The sequence below is a fragment of the Lepisma saccharinum genome, chromosome 18, assembly GCF_977018435.1.
Source record: "Lepisma saccharinum chromosome 18, izLepSacc3.1, whole genome shotgun sequence".
Lineage (NCBI taxonomy): Eukaryota > Metazoa > Arthropoda > Insecta > Zygentoma > Lepismatidae > Lepisma > Lepisma saccharinum.
In genome coordinates this window covers 41,913,702-41,933,532 of record NC_139246.1, presented here as the reverse complement: position 1 = coordinate 41,933,532, position 19,831 = coordinate 41,913,702, and the positions used below count along the sequence as shown (strand labels likewise).

The window sequence follows — 19,831 nt, the reverse complement described above, 5'->3', positions numbered from 1 at the left end:
GTCGAACTTTCTCCTCCATTAATAAATTTGCTGGCAGTGCCGGTGATTAGGATCCAAAACTGCAGGGGCACGGCATGGGTGGGCAAGTGCCCACCCAATCAAATTCAATAAGTATATATACTTGGAGATAGCTATATGAATGGTTTGATAAATATACACACTTGCACCATGTGGTTTCTTGCCCTCTGTAGCTTAAAACTTACGGAAATTTCTCGGCAAATGAAAATTCAATCTCTCTTGTGAATGCTTACCACACCAGCAAGCAGTGGTGGCGATTAGGGGCAGTTGACCCCCATTTTTTGCCCCTGCACTATGCTAAATCTTATCTACCAAGGGAGAGTAAACTGTCCTTGCCTCAGGGGCGCCGCCAGAAATTTTCTACCGGGTGGGCAGAAGCTCCTTATTGATAGATTAGGGTGGGCAGTATAAATGTAAGACCATATATAGTAGGCAATATATGTGTATGTAAGACGTATATATCCCCCTCTCTCTATAACTCCCAAATTTCCTCTTACTTCTTTTTCCTTTTCTTTTCTTGTTTTCCTCTTTATTCTTTTCTTATTGTCGCATCTTGTTCCATTTCCTTTCGCTTTGTCTCTGATGGACACAATTATTTCATGGAAGTGTTTACCCATGCACAGCCATACCCCAGCTATACATTCTAATCACATTATTTCATGCATGTTAATACAGTGAAATAAATGTGAATTAGGTTCAAGCTTGTGTTGCAAATACAAGGCACATACTTGATTTTATGTAATCGGCGACAATGATAGAATGTGTGATGGTAGACAATTGTGAAGTTTCTTGTAATTTAAATGCATGTTCCTGAGCATAGTATTTTCATTGTATGAGTTTTTGACTGAAAGAGTTTTTTTACAAGGTTTGTACAACTGAGAAATCTATCTGAATGTTTGTAGTAGCGGCGATTGGATGCCAACATTTGAGGGCAAGGCCATTTTTAAATAAAATGCGTTTTGAAGTTCACTTGATTACTGTTGCAGTCTTGAGGTTGTTTTGTAAATAGCAGTTGATATGTCATGTAATTTTGAGCTGTATACAGTCTGCCCTACAATTTTATTACACTTTTAAGGTTTTCATTTGACTCTTGTAATATCATTTAAATTGTCCTTCAAGTCATGTACAGCTGGCAGAATATAAGTTTTGTGTGCCAAGGATTATACCTTGTTAGTTTTGTTATCCTGAGAAGGGAGGTTTCCATCTTGAGACAAGGATAAATAATACTTCTGCAAAGTTCAGTTATTACATAATCATGTATATAATCATGTATACTCTTTAAGCAGTTTTTTTTTTCTTCAGATCTTAGTGCCCTCTTATTTTCTGCTGAATTCACAAATATGCCAGTATTTAGCTTTTTTCTGTGTGATTAAAAAAAAAAAGACAAACTCTTCTGACTTAATCCCCTTGCTTAAGGACAAATGTTTTTTCGCAAATTTCAAAATAAAAAGTTTCATTCACATGGGTGCCAGCCACTTCTCCAAAAATGAATGTTTCTGATAATTGTATTAATTTTAACATGTAACGTGCATATGTAAGCATGCTACCTAGAATTGTATAGAGACCCTTATTTTGCTATGATTTTTTTTTATAGAAATATTATGTCAACCATTAAAACCAATAAGTTGCTGACCAAGGCAGTTTATTAAGATAAAAACACTTAACACATAACGTTTCGACCCTGTATCAGGGTCTTCCTCAGACGAAGAACTAAACTAAAATGATGAAATAAACTACACACAGAAAGATTACATACACATAGCAGGGTCACAAGCCACACAACAACAAATCAAGTTGACAGTCCTTATCTAGGAAGATTTCTACAAAGGAATTAAACATATCACCTCCTGACAGTTGTTGACTAATGGGTCTACTACACTGACAGGTGATTGGCAGGTCAAGATTAGCAAGAGTCTAAGAACCACCTGCTCACCACTCCCCCACCCCTCCTGCCTTTCTGGTTATGGATGAATACCTCCTCCTCTCGTCTTCTTGTTTTGGGATATGGAAAGGAACAAAAAGGCAGCTGAGTAAGCTTGTTAAAGATGTAGAAGATGAGAAAGCAGGGATATTCCTTGAGCTCGAAACGGAACAGGAAGGAGCATTAAATTTCTTGGATATTGAGATGAAAAAGAAGAGAGGAATGGGGATTGTGGCTACATGGTATCAAAAGAAGTGTTCGGCAGGAGTGTTCTGCCACAAAAGAAGTGATGTGGGTGATGGAACTAAACGTAATTTTATAAGGAACATGGAAGACCGAATAAAGAAGATATGCACAGAGAAAGGGGAAGAAGAAACCAAGATTAATAGCCTGTGGGAACAACTAGAAGAGAATGGCTATGAAAAGAAAGACAGACACAACATCAACAGAAGAAGGAAAGAGATAAAAGAGAGAGGACTGGAAGAGAAGGAAGAAAAAGAAAAAGAGAGATGGTTTGGTATAAGAAGTATGGGCGATGCCACAGAGAAGATATGCAAAGTGCTGAGGAAAGTGGGTATAAGAACTTACAGGAAGGGAGGATGCACTATTTTAAGTATAGCCAGCAAGAAGAAGGAAGAAAAGAGAGAGGAGGAAGAGGAAGGGGTTATCTACGAGGTGAAGTGCAGAGGATGTGAAAGTGTATATATAGGGGAAACGAAGAAGAGACTTAAAGACAGGTTAAAGCAACACATGGATGATGTGAGATTGAAGAGAGACAGGAATGCCATATTCAAACACACTAGAGAAACAGGACATGAAGTTGAATGGGATTCGGCTAGGCGAATAGGAAAAGAGAAGAGAGAACTAGTGAGAAAATGGAAGGAGGCCAAAGAAATAGAAAAGAAAGGAGAAGACATCATGAATTGGAATGGAGGGCTCAAGATAAACAAGGAATGGAAGAGTGTGTTAGAGAAAGTTGAAAGGATGAAGAAAAAAGAAGTATGAAGAAGGAAGAAAGAAGAGAAAAGAAGAAGACCAGAGGAGGTGGTATTCATCCATAACCAGAAAGGCAGGAGGGGTGGGGGAGTGGTGAGCAGGTGGTTCTTAGACTCTTGCTAATCTTGACCTGCCAATCACCTGTCTGTGTAGTAGACCCATTAGTCAACAACTGTCAGGAGGTGATATGTTTAATTCCTTTGTAGAAATCTTCCTAGATAAGGACTGTCAACTTGATTTGTTGTTGTGTGGCTTGTGACCCTGCTATGTGTATGTAATCTTTCTGTGTGTAGTTTATTTCATCATTTTAGTTTAGTTCTTCGTCTGAGGAAGACCCTGATACAGGGTCGAAACGTTATGTGTTAAGTGTTTTTATCTTAATAAACTGCCTTGGTCAGCAACTTATTGGTTTTAATATGGAAACAAGGCTTAATTATATTACAATATGTCAACCATGTTTTAAATTCACGTCTTCACATGTACTGCATGTTCATTGTTGCGACTGAAGTATACTTCATTCTGATGTTTTGTATACAGATATTTTTTTCTTTAATTTTGATATGTGAGCGAATGTGCATGTCAAAATAATACTTTTTTTTTCTTGTATGTATGCATTGTTTGCATTGTACCTAGTCATATCATAAATTCTGTTACAAAGTTTAGACAGGGATGGCAACACTGGTTGGCAAGGTAACCCCGCAATGTTGGATCAAACAACAACCAGTATCATTGTGTGTTTGGCTGTGGTAGCGGAAAGGTGAATTTCACTGCGAGTCGAATGGAGTGGGGTGTATACGAGAACCGTGTGGCAGTAATCACACTGCACAAAGTTGGCAAATCACCATCAGACATTTTCAACACCCTGAAAAAGCTGAATATCAGCAGGATGTTCGTGCATCGGACCATCAACAGATACTGTGACACAGAGAAAATTGAGGACCGCCCCAGGGAAGGTATACCTCGCAGCGTGAGGAGCCAGAAGCTCGTGAAAGCATTGGCGGCACGGATTCAACGAAATCCTGTCAGGAAACAGGCAGTGATGGCTAGAGAGCTGAACATTTCGAAAATGTGGATGTCGCGTGTGCTCCGAAGTGACCTAGGACTCCTTGCTTATCGGCGAAGTACTGGTCACTTCCTCACTCCACAGCTTAAGGTCCAGAGGGAGCATAAAACAAAAATACTCCTTCAGCATTACGCAAATGGTGGCCACAGGAGGATCCTTTTCACAGACGAAAAAATCTTCACGATTGAAGAGTCTTACATTCGTCAAAACGACCATGTTTATGCCTCGACATCCTAGAAAGCTCGTGAAAACATGCCATGGATCCTCTGAGGTCATCATCCTGCCTCAGTGATGGTTTGGTGGGGGTTTCGTATGATGGCACAACTGACCTCCACGTCTGTGAACATGGTGTGAAAACATCTGCAAAAGTGTACCAAGCGACAGTGTTGGAGCCACTTGTGAAATCGTTGACCCGCACCATGTTCAACAATGAGCCGTGGAGCTTCCAGCAGGATTCATCACCGGGCCACAAGGGAAAGACCACACAGGAGTGGCTTCAGAGGAATGTGCCTGATTTCATTACTCCGGCTGATGGGCCCTCCAGCAGCCCCGACCTCAACCGATTGGACTACAGGTTGTGGTCCATTTTGGAGGGCATGGTCTGTAGGAAGAGGTATCCAAACCTTGCGAGTCTCAAGCGTTCTCTTGTGTAGGCAGTGGCAGACTTTCCCCTCGAGACCGTGCATGCTGCGATCGATGACTGGCCTCAGGGATTTCGGGCCTGTGTGAAGGCCAGAAATGGCCATTCTGAACAGTGATTGGTGCTCTGTGTTGGCACGACCTGTACCTTTGTACCATCTAAATATTAATACATTAGTTTGCTCACTGTGCCTGTAGTTCATTATTAACTTTGTCACAGAATTTATGATATGACTAGGTATTATTAGTCTACAGTTGTCACAAGCATTAAAAAACACAGTTTTTGTTGTGACATTTCAGGAGAACACACACTCCCTTCATCAGACATTTATTCTTAAATATACTGATTTATAAATGTCTGATGAAGGGAGCGTGTGTTCTCCTGAAACATCACAACAATAACTGTGTTTTTATGCATGTAACAACCATAGACTACAAGAGAAATAATTCAAAAGAATACTGTAAAGTTCTTTGTAGAAATTTTTAGCGAAAAATGCAGGATCGACCGGGACTCGAACCCGGGTCTCTGGCATACCGTTCTTGTGTGTAATGAGATTTCATTTTGCCGCTTTTTAATTTTTATTGCCATTACTACTACCATTATTATTTCAGTGTGTGGAAGGATGGCAAGTGGCAGTACAGTGAGTGTGAGTTCTATGATTACAATTACTCGGCGATATCTGCATTACAATTTACACAAGCATCCAGTTCCAGAGATGATCCCCCCTCCACAAGGGAGTGTGATGAATGGATATACAAAGATCCTGATTTAGAGTCCACTATAGTGTCAGACGTAAGTATTCAATTTGCATGGATTTTTCCGGTTGATTTGTTTTATTTTAGGGATGGGACTCTATCAGTATTGGTTTATTGGTAAAATTACCGATCCCATATATCTATAAATATCTTATAATTTAGAGCAAAATTCTGCCATTTTGTTATAATTTTTATGGAAAATCTCCAAGCCCTACTGCAGTCACCTCGAAACACACATCTATGAAGGGGTTCAATGAACCAATCAGGTCTTCAAGGACAGTTTCGAAATTTATATTAGATCAGTAGAATATTGGTTATTGGTATCGATAAATTTTATATCAGAACTTTATCGGTATTGGCCAAAATTTCATATCGGCGCAACCCTAGTTTATTTTTCTTTGCTTTTCTGCCACTTTTGGCTAATTGCAAATATGAGGGTGAATGATGATATGATGAAATTGATTAAGGCTCTCACAAAGGACGCCCATGCCTAGGCTGGGATTTCAACCCAGGACTCCTGTACATGGTTAGCTCAGCTATGCCAGTATCGAATGGTATTAGTCAAATTTTCAATCCCCCATACATACCAGCTGCCACTTTTCTGGAGACTAGATATCCTGCATAGTATACAAAATCAACCTCACTTTTCTGCAGTCCAAAGATTGTGGAAATCATGTAAAATACATAGTTTTCATTAAAATGCATCAAAATTGTTAAACAGGGCTAAGCCAATAGTACTTTCAATGTACACCAATTGAGATACTCGTACCAATTCTTGAACACCATAACAATTTAAAATAGTTCACAATGTTTATAAATGTTAATATAAGTATTCCAGTGGAACTATTCCACTTCAATCTGTTGGAGTGTAATTTAAAAATATTAATAAGTTGATATATATATGAGATACTCAGAATATTTTTGTAATTTTACGTCGCAAGTTTGCCACTTTTAGCCAATCACAATGATAAGGATGTGATGTTTAAATGAAATTGATGAAAGGACTCAGCAGAAGATTAAGAATCAACCATTTCACAAGCTTGGCCACTGAGCTTGCTACTCAGGATATTAAAAGTAACTATTGCTCTTTCTTTGTTCTCTTTCTTCCCCCTTTTCTTTTGTTATTTAGCAACACTTTTCTGCCACCAGCTAATTGTGAAGATGATGAAATAGACGAAGAGACTCAAAGAAAATCCCATGGTCAGGCTCAAATCTGGAACCTTGTGTTGTGACTATGGATCAAGGTGGCATTAAAAAGCTTGTCATTTAATCAGAAAAAATATTTTTTCTTACAATACAGATACATATTATGCATTTTTTATACTTTGGGCAAGTCTCGCGGCATTTCCGGACTTAAAAAAGTGTTCAGCATGGTGAATATTACAGTTTGTTACAATCTTATAACAAAAGACAAAGGTGAGGGAATTGCACATTTTTTGTTTCTGTGATCAATAGGAATCTTTTCATTGTTCTGTCTATATCAGAATGACATTAATTTTAGATTTACTGTTTTGAACAAATATAAAGTTACATACAATAGATAGGCTTCTTGGATCACATCTTTCATTATAGCACTATATGTGGCATACTTATTTCCGTGATCGTAATGCTATTTGTGATGTATTGTAGAAATAAAATATGCCGATCTCCTTGGTGAAGTGTTTAGCTCAGTGTGCTACGATGCCAGGGGTTTCTGTTTGACTCCTAGCCTGGGCATGGGTGTTCTTTAAGAGTGCCCCTTTATCAATTTCATTGTATCTTCACTCATCTTCATCCAAAAGTGGCAGAAAATTGAGTTAAAATAGACCAAATCAATCATTCAAATTAAATACACGCAGGATCTCGAAGGTTTCTTAAAATTAAAACCATTTCCAAGGGAACTAATACCAGAAAGACTTTCAATATTTTATTTGTACTTGTAAGTACATATGCTTGTAGGTGAAAACTTTATAATTTTCTCTGCTACAACAACTTAAGCTTACGACATACAGAACACCAAGTGTTACTCTGTCCAATCCATCAACACTGTATGTGGTCATCATTCTCAAGAAATACAAATGCAATGAATAAAGATACCTGCATGGAATATTAAAATGTTGAGTGAATTAATCCCTAAAGGAGCACATCATTTTATCTTAATTTTATTGCCTACTGTTACGCATGATTTTGCAAAACTGTATTGAACACACATCTCAGTATCTTTTAGCATGATTTAACATTATCAAATGCTTATAATAAAATATCTTTGATGAAATGCTTAAAAAAATGTTACATTATTGAAGTTACTGAATTAGCCCCTTCACTTGAAACACAATTTTCCTGAAAAAATTAAAACCTCAAAAATTATTTTTAAAAAAAAAACGTGGTACAACAGCCCATGAGGGCCAGGGCCTACTTAGACTGCCGGCCTCACTTTCACGTGATGAGGTGGGAGATCATCCACTCAGATGATGGTTTCTGTGACTGGATTACGCTTATCATTTGTAGCTCCCCAATTTCCTCACGATCGTGGGTGGCCACCGGTCCCATACACAGGCAGAAATCTCAAGAGAAAAGTTGTTACGCTCCCCCCCAGGAGACTCGAACCTGCACGTGTCCCATAGCCGGAGCCCAAAGCATGATGCCTTATACCGTACGTTGACGGTGTGGGACTCCAAATTAATTGATCAAAACTTAATTACATTTGGTGGGCCAACTTTCATAAAATATTTAAGGGGTTGTTAACACACTGTTGTTGGTATATATGATAAACCTGATTTATTCAATTCTTAATTAATAATCATTTTAATTATGAATATTTTATTAATATGAGAGAGTGACGATAATTTAAATTTATAACACAAACCTGGTTTTAATTCACTTCTTCTTACAGAAATATACAATAATTCCATGTAACCCATGAAGAAACCCAAATTATTCATGGGTCAAATTTTGTGGCTGCAGTCATTCACAGAAGGCTGTTAATTTACATTCTATCAATTTTGTATCAGTTTTGTATATTAAGTATAAAAATGTACATAGCATATTCTTTTCAGAGTTACATGAAATTATTGTATATTTGTGTAAGAAGTGATGATTTATTTTCAAAATAACAATAGTAATCAGCCTTCGTTTCCTTTACAGTGGGATTTAGTATGCGATCGAACAGCACTCTTGTCTACTGTACAAACTGCAGTTATGGCTGGGAAATTGGTTGGTTCATTTGTTTTTGGTTTAATGGCAGATAGGTAATTACTTTTTGATTTCTCTTTTTTGAATACATACAGGGTTTTTCCAAAAGAACTGCGTGGTTTTGTGATGGGTGTACGTACATCTGTGTCTGATATCCACAAGTTTTTGTTTGAATTGTACTGGTTCCACACTTTGCCGCTAGGAGCGTGCAAATGCAAAATGGTGGCATCTGGAGAGAAGGCATTCTGTGCAATGCAATTCCACGAAACAAAGTCTGTTATGACGACAGTGTAGGATGAAACTTCAGAAAGAGACCCCTACATAGAAAACCATTTGCAAGTGGTGCCAACGATTCATGGCTGGCTACAGGTTGTCTGTGCAAAGGGAAATGCAGAGGCTGGCCATCAGTGTTGAATGAGGCAGGTTCGCAAAGCTTTCAAATGAAGCCCACAAAAATCAACAAATTGGGCAAGCCAAGAGCTTGAACTGTCACAGACTACTGTGTAGAGGATTGTCCAAACGTGTCTACAAATAAAGTCATACTGCTTTCAATTGCTTCATGGAATTGCACGCACAGAATGCCGCCTTCTCTCCAAATGCTGTCATGTTGCATTGCACAAAGTTTGCAACCAGCGATGTGTGAGACTATTCGAACAAAACTTAGACACCAGGCACAGATGTACACCCATGTAATGACGATATGTTCCATAAGTTCCCCGCAATGAAATCACGAAACCAGGGCATTCTTTTTTATTAACTCTGTATATACTAGACATATTATACAAATTTGCTTATTTATGCACATAAAATAGTGCATTTTTCTAATCCCAAATGAGGGTATTTCCCCAACTTCTCATTCATATCTTCAGACCAGTGGAGGTATAAGAAGTAACAATCCACTGGTGTAGACAGAAAAAGGCTCAGTATTATATACAGTCACTATGTACTACACAGACATGTGTTTTTTGGGATCAAATATGGTGTGGGTTTGTGGTGAACATAACATACTACAAAGAAAGAGGTTACAATTTCAAACTCTTTGCAAGAGTTCGAACACCTTATCCAACAACACGGGAAATTTAAATGTCAGACAGGAAGTTTTTGGGGCAATTGTAAGGGAATTTTCAGTCTGAACTAGAAACTACACTGGAAAGAGGATGGATGACTGGAAGTAAAAACGGAGGGGTGATTTGAAGAATAAAACCTGGTTTTGAATAACTTTAAGGAATTGTGCTTGTTTTTTTGTTTTTTTAAATCTAATTGTCGCTTGTATTTTTGTAAAGCTTTGTGTAGTATTTTAAAAATGAGTTGCCAATTTTGATTTTTGAACTTGCATTAATCCAGCATGCAAGAAGTTCTGCAGGGCGGGAGTTAGAATTAGAAATTCTTTATTCATTGGCCAAGTTCAGCCTTTGGCTGCAATACCACTTAACCATAACTCCCTGCATTATATTAAATCCATGGAGTTACAAACAAGAAGTGAAGGGAAATGTTACTATTTGCAATGTGTAAAATTTTGTATTCATACTTATAAATAAATAATGAACAAAGTGTATTTTGTAGCACACATCGTAAGACATTGAGAGATTCCTATAGAGAGGCATCCTCAATGCCTAAATGGTATTAAAACTCTTCATCATCATCCTTCGCCATTTCCTGCCTCTGGCTGGGTAGACATAGAAGTCAAGCGCCTCCATTTTTTCTGGTCTTCCACCACTCCTCTCTTTCCACGGAGTTCCAATCTTGTTCTCTTCTCCTAACACTCTCCACTGTCTGCTCTTTTTACTGACATCTTGGTCTCCCCTTTGGTCTTACTCCCACTCGTTGTGCATTGTAAGCTCTTGGTAGTCTTTCTGCATCCATCCTCTTCATGTGTCCAAACCATGTCACCTGTGCCTGATCTATTCTGTCCTCAAGCTTCACCACCCATACTGTCTGTCGGATCTCCTCATTCCTTATTCTATCCCTTCTAGTCTTCCATAATATACTCCTTAAAAATTTCGTCTCCACTGCCTGCAGCATTTTATAGGTTTGTCGCGTGTTACTCACAAATCCAGAATATAGAAAAGGAAAGTTAAAAATTGTACTTACGTATGCGAGTATAGTGCTCTTATTGTAGAACGACGTTTCAGAGATTGACTATCTCTTTCCTCAGGTTCGTATAAAAACTAAGTACTTGGCATAGTACTGCGTCAAAAATGTAATATGAGGATTGTGGTTAAGGGTTGGTTAGGGTACATTTAAAATATATAAAACAGGCCGAAATATGGGTAAAAGATGGAGCGAGCATGAAAAGGACATAAGGGAAAAAGTTCCCAAAACGGGTCTCTCAGAACATATTTTGGAAAGTGGGCATAGAATCGCAAAGAAAGAGGTAATCAGAAAAGAGGGGAGGAAATTAGGAAGAAACGTGTATGAAACAGCAAGTATTTGTAGGGGGGGGGGGAAGAATAATCTTAATAGGGACGAAGGAAATTTGGAAGAAGGGTGGATCAATTTCCTCAAAAAATGGGATAAAGCCTGGAAGATTGAACCCAATATCGGTTTCCACGTCACTCCGGAAGTTATGCAAGCTGCAAGAGAGGAACGTGAATTCACGTTGGATTTGTGACGTAATAAGGGGAAACGAGAAAATTAAGGGGAGGGGAAATATTCGTTGAGAATTGACCTTCATGTGGATAGATAAGCACAGTTGGGTAGGAAAGGCCAAACCTGCAGGTTGCATTGTGATTTAGGCAGGGTTCTTAGAATTTTAACTTTTTTACCTGTGAATAGGTCTACTGTACAAGTTTTATTAGGGAACGGCTTGGTTTTTACGTACTTCTAATAGCAAAAACTTAATATTTTAAATGTACCCTAACCAACCCTTAACCACAATCCTCATATTACATTTTTGACGCAGTACTATGCCAAGTCCTTAGTTTTTATACGAACCTGAGGAAAGAGATAGTCAATCTCTGAAACGTCGTTCTACAATAAGAGCACTATACTCACATACGTAAGTACAATTTTTAACTTTCCTTTTCTATACACTGCCTGCATCTTTAGTTCGTCTCTCTCTGTCATTGTCCAAGTCTCTGCTCCATACGTAATTATTGGCACATAGTATGTGCATTTCATAAGTACATCCCTGTTCCGTATTAATCTTCGAACGCTTTGATATAGTCCACCACCCATTTGTCCTCTTCTGTTTACCCTCCTCATCAAATCTTCCACTTCTCTCAATTATGCTTCCTACATATTTGGAACTCTCCACTACCCTCAACTCTTCCGTGTCCACCTTTATCCTTGGTACATTTTTGGCTCTGTTTCTTGTTATTAGCACCTCACTCTTTTCTGCACTGAATTTCATTCCTGCTCTTATAATTTCCTCATTCCAACTATCAAGCTGTCTCTGTACTTCTTCTAACATGTAGTATTTTTGTAAGATATTGGCGAATTATTGCATATCACTCTCAACTCTTTAATTTATAACAACTGTCTCCCTCATGTAGCGCAGGTAAGCCTGCTCTCATGTATTTCGCTTCAGAACAATAAGCTTCATGTGAAATCTTATAAGACCCCTAACAAATTTAAATTAAACAAAACAGGTCATATGACATCCTTTAATTTTAAAATCCCACAAGAACTGAGATTGATTCATGTGTTAGTAAATTATGTTTGAATTTGAATTTAAATTTTTGGCTGCATCAGCACTTAAAGCCTATTTTGCACCCGTCACGTTATATGGGGTCCAGCCCCTTACCATAACTAAAATAACAGTAACGTTGTTAACTATAATATTATAACATTTTGACTTCTGTTAAAAGCTGAAGCTAAAAAGAGGCACGCGGCACACATAAGGACAAAACACAGGACAACACAAATTGTCCTACGAAGATTATACTGGATGTAGGTCCAGACGCCACAGCCTCGTTAGTCTGCAAAATGGGTGTACTACATGGAAGCGAGGTTGACAATTGGGTGTACTACAGGATATGTCGTGTAGATAGTGACTCTCTAAGTGCAGTATGACCCATTCCCTAGTGCCATTAGCATCTTTATGTAGATGTAACTCACTCCTTTTAAGAGTGGCATAAAATCACAGAAACCTCTCTGAAGTTTCTCACATAATGGCACTTTTATTACTTCCTGTAATAAACATCTACCAAGGATAATTTGAGTTAGAAGAGTTCATCAAATTCAATTTATTGTATTACATTATGCATGACATAGCTGAAGGTGTGTTTAGTATAGACTGTACTTACACTGGACACTCCTTATTTTGAGTATTTAGTGTACATCTTTGAAGCATATTGTAAAGCAAGAGGTCTGACCACTGATAAAGTTAAAAGATAACATATATACAGTGTGTTTCCCCGTCACTTGAGCTGCCTGTCGGCTGCCAGCCAGATTGCAACTCCCAGCAAATTGCGTGTAATATCTCCGCTGTGGAAACTGCTAGCTTCTAAATGACTTCAAATTCTCAGAATTACAGTCACAATTACAGTAAAAATAAGCACGTTAATTTCCACAGGGGATGCATCCACAGAGCCAGAAAAATTCAGACACCTTAGATTACTCACCCTGCAAATCATACCTGGGTCTCCCACGTGACAGTCACATGCCGTATTGACTAGGCCACAGTTTCTCATCACCAACAGTAGGAAATAGTTAATGTCCTGTTGTTTCCTCTTTGGATTCAATATTATTAAACATATTTGCCTTACCTCCTGGGCTGGTCAGCTGCTTGGACATTCAAACAAGCATCCTTGAATAATTCAACACTCACTTTAAAACAACAATAATAAGACTATCCTTCACGGATAATTATAAATACCTAGTGATACAGATCACATTAGTACAGTTCAAGCCAGTTGTAAAGTCTGCCTCTTTCAGGAAAGCAAGCCCTTTCCATACACTCTTTTGTCTTTCTATCTACCAGGATGTATTTTTCTTCCCACTCCCCTGCACATAAAAATACATGTATTTTTTTATGAGACAGATACTTTGTGAATCACATCAGTAATAATTACCCATGGTGCAACAGCCCATTGAGGGCCCGGGCCTACCTACAGACTGCCGGCCTCACTCCCACCTCATCCTATACACTCACTCACCCGAGGTGGGAGTTCATCCGACCAGTTATGGGGTGGCATGTGGTCAGCAAAATGAACCCCCAAGTCATCGTAGGTTTTCATGACCCGGTTATGCTACTCATTAGAAGCTTCCCGATTTCCTCAGGATGGTGGGTGGCCACCAGTCCCATTCACAGGCCGAATTCACAGTAGAAAAGTTGTTACACTTCCCCCAAGCACCCTGTAGCCAGAGCTCAAATGCATGACGGCTTAGATCGCACTGCCGTGGTGCAGAACTTGTGAATCATAATTTATATATATACACAAAGGCTGTCGCAGAGAAGGTGAGATAGATTTTTCCTGGCTTGGCAACACTGCCTATGGTTTCGGCACTAGTCGCATCTTGTAGGATTAAACATTCTGTTTCCATAGCAAGTTGTCACATGTTGCGAAACCACGTTAGTGAGCAGCTGTGTTGATTTACGTGGAACGTGTTTACCTCTCCAGGTTTTTGTGTATAACATTGCTTTTCGCGATGAGTATTCAAGATGAACAGCGACATGCCATAAAATTTTGTTGGCATTTAGGAAAAAGTGCTGCGGAATCTTATGCAATGTTTCAACAGGCATATGCCGATCAAGACAAACTGAGTAGTCATTGAGGCTCTGCGCCAGCACGTAGCAAAAAAAGAGGCCGCATTTGAAGAACTCCTTCATATTGCACCACGATAACGCACACCCGCATACCACGCGGGCTTTTCAGGATTACGCGACAAAGAGAAAAATAGAAATTTTCTTGCATCCAGCAAACAGCCCAGACCTTGCACCCTGCAGCTTTTGGCTCTTTCCACTTTTAAAGGCTGCAGCTCAAGTTTTCCTTCAGTTTGCTACCTGACGACGAATTTTCAAAGACATTCACAAAGTGGCAGGAGCGTTATGGATGCTTGCTTAGCTGTCAATGGTGCCTATTTTGAAAAAGATGTATGTCTACTTGATATGGCTGATTTCGAATAAAAATTTTGTGGTTTGTAAATTGTTTCATTTTAATAATTCTTGGAGGGGTCCATGTACATTCTTGTCTTTTAACTGCTACGCAATCACGACTTTTTGACCTATTGCGCTCATTTTGGTCTCAATCGGCAGCTAATGAACCAAATTTTCACCCTAGTACATTTGCTAGCCAATGGAGGTTGCTGTTTTCCTGTACAGGAATTAGTCTCACCTTCTCTGTGACAGTCTTTGTATATGTCTCACATTATATTAAAAATACAATCATATGTATTCATTTAGACAACAACAAAACCTAAACATTCAAATTTAATGTAAGAAACATTCATATTTTTTCTCTTCTTTTTTTTTTTATTTGATGGGTGTAATATTATGCCTGTCATGAAAAACAACAGAGTTTCTGGTACTTGCAAAAGTATTTGGGTAGTAACCCACTAAAATTTCCATGTAAATAATAATTTACAAGAAAATATTGGGGTTATTGTTCATTTGATGTAAAGCTCTTTTTCAAAGCATTATTTTAGTCTACCAGTTTGTAAAGTAATTACCAAAGAACTCAACTTTTGAATTTAGTATTAATTTATTATGATACTCAGGATAATGACATATCTACTTGAAGCTCAGTAACGTCATCTCTGGAGCACTCGGTTAACTATACATCAACACTAGGGTGGCCCTTATTTTTCAACTTTTGAAATTCTCTCCTCCCAACCCTTTATTTTGTTCCAATATACCAAAAAGTGTAACTTGCAAAATTTCAGCCATTGCACTATTTTAAGGTGACCCTCAAAGACTTTAAAGTTTCAAATTTCACCAAAATAATAGTCAAGCATAATCGAAAGACACATTTAAATATAACTTTTCCCTCCGTACACTTATGCACATGAAAATTTATCCAAGATCTTGAGCAAACATTAAAACCAAGGCATAAATACATACTTCATAAAGTAACATATAAAATGGAGATAAATAATAACAATTAAAATGTAAAAAGATACCAGATTTTACTGCTTCCATTAGGCCAGTTTTGGTTGCATCTGAGTACTGTTTTCTGTGTTAGCGATCTGAACAATGTATTACTATTATTTTTCATACTTGGTCAGAATGTTCTGATATTCTTGTATTAGGTTCACTCCTCTTTCAGCCACATCGTTAAATACTACAAGGTTTTTCAGTTTTTCCAACCCATGTTGGAAGTTGACATCTTTTTGTAGAAAATTTGTGTTGATTGAATATCTTGAGAACACCACCTTTGATCCAGTGGAAATAAAATCAGAGAAAAATTTTCTTTTAACCCGTTGAGGTATTCACTTCCAACAGTTTATCGTTTTATTTGATTTTCTCAATTGCTATCTTCTGTAGTCATCATTGCAGCAGCCATTTTTTGCTTAATTTGTAGTGAAACTTCATCATCAAAGAATGTGAATTCTGCAGTTTCTGGTGAGAGATATCATACATCATTTGCGGATTTTTTTTCACAGCAGCACTACTAATTTCTGGATATACTTCCTTCTAATCAATTAATTTCAGTAAGAAAAATGTAATCTAGATATGGAGCTTTCACTGCCAACGGTCTTAGAAACTAGGCTTGTAGAGTCTGATAAGAGAAATGCATACTCTTGTGATTGAATATGCATTTTTTCTTCAATTTATATTGATCTTTTTATAAATATATTTTAAAGGCATAAATAAATAGTATTTGTCATCCAGTGAGAGTGGCTCACAGCTCGAGGAATGTGAAATGAGACTCCTTTTGGAGGACAACCACCTATAAATATCATAGCCAATTCTAATAATTCGCGGTAATCATTTCTCTGTGCTGTTTCTGACATAACTGTTCTTGTAGAAATCCCAGCATGCTGACAGGGACATTGGTGACATGCTCGATCCCACTACGGTACTGTTTGATGTCTATGTTTAAAACCAAGTCTCTGCAAATCTTTTAAACAAATTCACATCTGGTCCAGAAGTTCCATCTGTTACTGCATCAAAACTACTTCTCAAGAGTAAATCACAATCGAACATTTTCTCAAGATTTGTACAAGCAACACTTATTCTACCAGTGTTGCTTGCAGTTGTGTCAATAGATAGCGTCTGTACTTTTTCTTCTATGCCCATTTTTCCATTGCTTGGTAAAAAGCTACAGCTTGATCTCCTGTAGAAGTTGGAATTTCAGGTATACTTAATTGTTTTTTGCCGTGAAAACTAACAATTTGGCTAGTCTATCAACCTTTTCTACGCTAGACAAAGCTGGAAGCAGCTTGCTATCCCAGTGTAACACCAAAGCATGCAATATTGCTGAATTTTCCATTAATTTCTTCTTGTGTGTTCTTTGAATTCCTTCCGTCGGCGTTGAATGAACTATGATTAATATTAAGTTTCCAGTGTTACATTTGAAAGCTTATGATGCAGCCATTAGAATATAAATCAGATTTTGGTAGGATATTTTGCATCTCTCTAGCGCTTCAGACAGACGTGGAGTGAAAAAGAAACTGAAGAAACAACAGTTCTCAGTACGTTGTCTGAGATCACACTAAAATATTAACGAATATGCCTGTTGCAAGTTGAAACCTGTGTCTGAACTTAGAAAACTACCTTACTAACTCTAAGATTTGAATTGAATTGACAGAGAGCTGTTGAGTGACGCTGGCCATATCTTACGATTAGAGTAGGCAACAGAACTTTCTACATGGTTCTAGAACCATGTGTAAGGTTCTGCAACCTTCTATAACCTTCCAGAACCATTCTTGATTGCAAATTAAATTATCTTTTAATGATATTCACACTTCTTTAGGAAAAAACACGATAAAGAAGATAAAGACAGAAAGAAGTACCATTTGCATTAAAGTCTGAAACTTTAAAGACTTTGGGGCCAACTTAATATTATCTGGTTGAGCTGAAATTTTATACACAGTCCTTTTACATGGATTGAATCAATTTTCAGGGTTGGGAGATGAAAAATATTTAAGTTCAGAAAATCACATAACAATTAAGGGCCATCCTAATCAACACGTCGTCTAAAAAGCAAGTTCTAACATATGATCAAAATGTAACACTTGTCATAAAATCATCTTTCTTCATGTTATATCAAGTTTTAAAATTTTATTGAAATATATCAACATCAGATAAGATTATTATCTCAATGTTACTTCATGCCTTCATGAATCTATTTTGACATCGTAACTGTAAAATGACTATCTATATACTATTCCATATCTATCTAAAACAAATCTACAGAAATGTATTATTATATTCTTTTATACTGTATATTTCATAGATTGTTGCAATATCCAGAAGCACTGTACAAAAAATGAAACTTGTGCACAATCTTGTAATATGATGAGATGAATTTGCTGTTTCACTACTTCAAATGTCGAACCTTGTATTCATTAGTTCATGTGTGGTTATTGTTGGTGGTTTATGGAAGTTAATTGTTTTGAATATTTTTAATTAGGTATGGAAGGAAAAAGACTTATGTGGCTTCATCCTTTGTGTATGCAATATCAGGCATAGCAGCAGCATTTTCACCAAATTATATTGTGTTCTTGATTTTTCGTTTATTACTTGGAGCCGCTGGAGCTGGAACGTACTTTGCTGGATATACCATCGGTGAGTAGTCTATGTACACTCCTGTTCAGCTAAGTGGAACATTATTCAGCTGTTTAGTCCTATAACCAGTGTGGTATTTAAGAAATTTCCAGAGGGGGAAAATTCTACTGACTGTCCAGACACATCATGAGATAATGCTTTATATATATAAAAGCGAAGAAGGAGAAAGGAAACATCACCAGACAGTGGAAAAAAATTGAATTTTCGCAGACTCAATCACTGCATCATCAGTGTTAGGAGAAATACTGAACCGGAAGTTAGAGGCGTGCAGAGTTGCCAGGTCTTGTTCAAAGAGGAAATAGTGTGTAAAACTGAAAAAACACTGTTCTGTCACCAGGCTCGTCGAACATTGTGAGTGGTGGGGCGAGGTTGGGTGGGGGGATGAGGTGGGTAAGTTACTAGGTGGCCTTGTTCAGGCCTGGTGGAGTGGTTGCACTCATGGCTGATATATAGGCCCTCTCCCATCTTTTGCGAACTGAGGTGTTGGCTGGTTGGGGTAAGAGATGGATGATCGCTACCCGGAAGCAGTCGTTGAAAGGGATATTGTGGTGGTTGGTATGGACTGCGACAGAGAAGTCCAGTTGGCGGGTGGAGGAGCGGTGGTTATTGATACGGAGGTTGAGGGCAGTTGATGTTTCCCCCAGGTAAAAATCACCACAGATGTTGCAGGTGAGGATTTAGATCAGGTTTGAGATGTGGCAGGTTGCTTTGGGATGGAGGGTAAATTTGCCAGTGGCCGTGTGCACCTGGAGGGTGTGAGAGGTAATGAGAATGGGGTAGGTTTTGCACCTAGGTCAGTTGTATTTATGGGCAGGGGATGTTGGTTGTGTGGTGAAGGAGTGTTGTGGTCCAGTATGTTTTGGAGGTTGGGGGAGGGGGGGATTGAAAACCACTCTGGGCTTGTCTGGATCACTGTGGAGAATGGGGGAGATGAGAGTGTAGTGTGTGCCTGATTTTGTTGAGGTGGGGATGATATTGGCTGATGAGTGGTGGCGGCAGGTTTGTTGGTGGTAGTGATGTGTGAGGCAGCTCGCGATATTTGTTTGGTGACCAGGGTGGAGGGATATCCAAGGTTGACCATAGCTTGGTGTAGGCGGAGGTTATAATTCTGGCAGGAGGTGGGTGAAATGTTAAGTTGCTGTCCCCTGAGGACCAGGGAGAATGAAATGGCTATTTTGGTGTGGAATGGTTGGGAGCTGGAGAAGTGTAAGTATTGCATGTGGTTGGTGGGTTTTATGTGGATAGAGGTTTTCAGATGTCCTCCCTCGATATGCACATCCACATAGAAGGTGATCTGGTTGGGGAAGTGGGCCCAGGTGAACTAGGAAAGGTGATAAGGATGTCCCCAGAGCATGAAGATGTCGTTGATGAGGCAGAGCCAGAGGAGGGGTCTGAGGGGTTGGGTATCCAGGAACTCTTGCTCAAGTTTGCCCATGAAAAGGTTTGTGTAGGATCGGGCCATTATGGTACCCATGGCTGTACCTTGGGTCTGTAGGAAATGTTTGTTTTCAAAGGTGAAATTGTTACATGTGAGGACAAGGTGGGCTAGGTGGGTCAGAAAGTTGGTGCTGGGGTTATGAGGTTTGGGTCTGCT

General features: G+C 38.5%; 1 protein-coding gene across 4 annotated transcripts in view; it reads left to right on the top strand.

The window, feature by feature from the left end:
• LOC146002544 (organic cation transporter protein-like) overlaps nt 1–19,831 on the top strand; it is a 111,377-nt gene that overhangs the window by 69,585 nt on the left and 21,961 nt on the right. For all 4 annotated transcript variants that reach the window (XM_083140469.1, XM_083140466.1, XM_083140467.1 and 1 more), the window contains exons 3-5: nt 5,250–5,430; nt 8,517–8,620; nt 18,083–18,237. In XM_083140469.1, coding sequence (XP_082996595.1) covers nt 5,250–5,430; nt 8,517–8,620; nt 18,083–18,237 — 440 coding nt within the window. The remainder of the gene's footprint in view (nt 1–5,249; nt 5,431–8,516; nt 8,621–18,082; nt 18,238–19,831) is intronic.